General features: G+C 51.5%; 1 protein-coding gene across 1 annotated transcript; it reads right to left on the bottom strand.

The window, feature by feature from the left end:
- On the bottom strand, nt 1-2,517 carry LOC100980025 (putative G-protein coupled receptor GPR32P1; the record flags this gene model as incomplete). The annotated part of the gene is given in 2 exon segments (XM_014342792.5): nt 1-1,477; nt 1,480-2,517. Coding segments are annotated over 2 exon segments (1,074 nt in total), but the record flags the coding sequence as incomplete, so codon positions are not given.
- Nucleotides 2,518-3,062: the final 545 nt, after the last annotated feature.

Below are 3,062 nucleotides of genomic sequence, written 5' to 3'. Positions count from 1 at the left end.
ACTGCTGATCCACAGAAATCATAAAAGGTTATGAAGCCAGGTGTGGTGGCTCACGTCTATAATCCCAACACTTTGGGAGGCTGAGGCAGGAGGATTGCTTGAGGCCAGGAGTTTGAGACCAGCCTGGGCAATATAGCAAGACTCCATCTCTACAAAAACTTTTTTAAAAAAATTAGCCAGGTGGGCTGGGCGCAGTGGCTCATGCCTGTAATCCCAGCATTTTGGGAGGCTGAGGCGGGCAGATCACGAGGTCAGGAGATACAGACCATCCTGGCTAACATGGTGAAACCCCATCTCTACTAAAAAAAAATGCAAAAAATTAGCCGGGCATGGTGGCGGGCGCCTGTAGTCCCAGCTACTTGGGAGGCTGAGGCAGGAGAATGGCGTGAACCCAGGAGGCGGAACTTGCAGTGAGCTGAGATGGCGCCACTGCACTCCAGCCTGGGCAACAAAGTGAGATTCCGTCTCAAGAAAAAAAAAAAAAAAATTAGCTGGGCGCAGTGGGGTATGCCTGTAATCCCAGCTACTCAGGAGGCTGAAGTGAGAGGACTACTTGAGCCTGGGAGATTGAGGTGGCGGTGAGCTGTGATCACACCACTGCACTCCAACCTGGGCAACAGAACAAGACCGTATAAAAAAAATGGTTATGTTTTTAAGCCTCTAAACTTTGATGGTGTTTGTTGCACAACAAGAGCTAACTGGTATGTCTGCATTCTGGACAATAGAAAGGGGGAAATGGGGAAATGGAGGACAGGCCTCTTCCATTTAATGGCTCTTCAAGGAAGTTACATTGATTGCTGCCACTTACATTTTATTGGCCAGAAGCAGTCACATGGCTGTACTACATGCAAAGGATTCTGGGAAATGTAGTCTTTTTTTTCTTTTCTAGTTAAGCATGTGCCTCGTTTGAAACAAACAGGAGTCTTACTACAAGCAAAGGGGAGGCCACGTGCTGTGGCTCACACCTGTAATCCCAGCATTTTGGGGGGCCAAGGCTGGAGGATCATTTGAACTCAGGAGCTTGAGACCATCCTGGGCAAAATGATGAAACCCCATCTCTACAAAGTAGCCAGGCTTGGTGGCACATGCCTGTAGTCCCAGCTATTTGGGGGTGGGGGGTGGGGGTGCTGAGGCAGGAGGATGGCTTGAGCCCTGGAGGTCAAGGCTGCAGTGAGCCAAGATTGTGCCACTGCGCTCCAGCCTGGGTGACAAAATAAGACTCTGTCTCCAAAAAATAAAAAAGGAAAAAGATAAAAAGAAAGGGAAGAATGGACACTGGGGAATAAGTAGCTGTCTCTACCACAGAGTTTTAGATGAGGGGTTGCTGGAAGACTTCCTGAAAGAAGAGGCAGGATTTGGCAGGGTTTTAGAAGCCAGTCAAGGTAAGAGGCCACAAGCAAACTAAGAAGGATGGCTTCCAGCTTCCAACTGAAGGCTTCCATCATTCCCTGGGGGCGTTGCCGCGGGGACGGGATGACGGAGAAACTCCTCCTCTCCAAACTCCCTGGCCAGGGCAGAAGGCAAAGACTGGAAAAACTTTTCTTGGAAATCTCTGCCAACAAAGATGTAGATGAACGGGTTGAGGCAGTTGTTGACACAGCCCAAGGCAAAGCTAGCCTGGAGGATGAGCAGCATCTGGGGGTGGTAGAATTCCTTGAGCATCACCTGTCGCCACAGATGGACCAACAGCATCACGTTAAATGGGAACCAGCAGATAAAGAAAGCGCTCACCAGCACCAGCAGCAGCCTCTTGGGCCGGTTGGCATGGACCCAGCCCTCCCGCAAGAGCTTGGCCTGGATGAGGTGGGCGCAGGTGCCTATGATTGCTAAGGGCCCCAGGAAGCCCAGCAGGAAGTGGGCCATGATCACCGCCATTTGTCTCCCAAAGACCTCCTGAGTCCACATCTGGGCAGTCTCATTCTCCAAGTTGAACTGTAAGTAGCACTGCATACAGCCATTCCATTTTCTGGTTGTCGGGAATTTCAGGTGCGCAGAGCACAAGGCGGCGGCCAGGAGCCACACCCCGAAGGCCAGCCAGCTCGCCCGCTGCTCAGTGCGGTGGTTCAGGGCCCAGACGGGGTAGAGGACAGAGATGCAATGGTCCACAGAGATGAGGGCCAGGAGGCAGTTACTGGTGGAGAAGGTGAGGAACACAAAACCGGTGTAGAGTTTGCAGGCCCACTCTCCAAGGAGACACTGCCTGGAGACAATATAGTACACGAGGATGGGCAGAGACAGTGAGAGCATGAAATCGGCAAGGGCCAGGTGGAAGAAGCAGATGGTGGAGACTGTGCGGGCCATGCGGAAGACAGTCATCCACTGCACCAGCCCATTGCCCAGCACTCCGACAACAAAGGAGGCAGACAGGACAGCCATGGTTAGAGGGCGGAGGGACCCCACTTCCTCAGACAGGCATCTGGAAGCATTCATCTTCCTGGAACAGGAATGACCCTGTGTCAGGGCCCCAGGTTGCCTGTCACTGCAGCCCCTGGTCCCCTCCGAGACCCCACTGATGATTTATTTCTCCATTTGATACTTTTTATGGAATGATTATTATTATTATTCTTTTTGAGACAGGGTCACGTTCTGTCACCCAGGCTGGAGTGCAAAGGTACAATCACAGATCACTGCAGCCTCCACCTCCTAGGCTCAAGAGATCCTCCCACCTCAGCTTCCTGGAGTAGCTGGGACTACAGGCACTTACCACCATGCCCGGCTAATTTTTTTAATTTTATTTATTTATTTATTTTTTTTTTTGAGATGCAGTCTTGCTCTGTCTCCCAGGCTGGAGTGCAGTGGCCTGATCTCGGCTCACTGCAACCTCCACCTACCAGGTTCAAGCAATTCTCCCGCCTCAGCCTCCCAAGTAGCTGGAACTACACGCACACGCCACCACGCCTGGCTAATTTTTGTGTTTTTCGTAGAGACGGGGTTTTATGATTTTGGCCAGGCTGGTCTCCAACTCCTGACCTCATGATCCACCCACCTCAGCCTCCAAAATGCTAGAACTGCAGGTGTGAGCCACTGTGCCTAGCCTTAATTTTCTTTTCTGTAGAGATGGG

This window comes from Pan paniscus, chromosome 20 (assembly GCF_029289425.2).
Source record: "Pan paniscus chromosome 20, NHGRI_mPanPan1-v2.0_pri, whole genome shotgun sequence".
NCBI lineage: Eukaryota > Metazoa > Chordata > Mammalia > Primates > Hominidae > Pan > Pan paniscus.
This window is presented reverse-complemented; position numbering and strand designations above follow the sequence as displayed.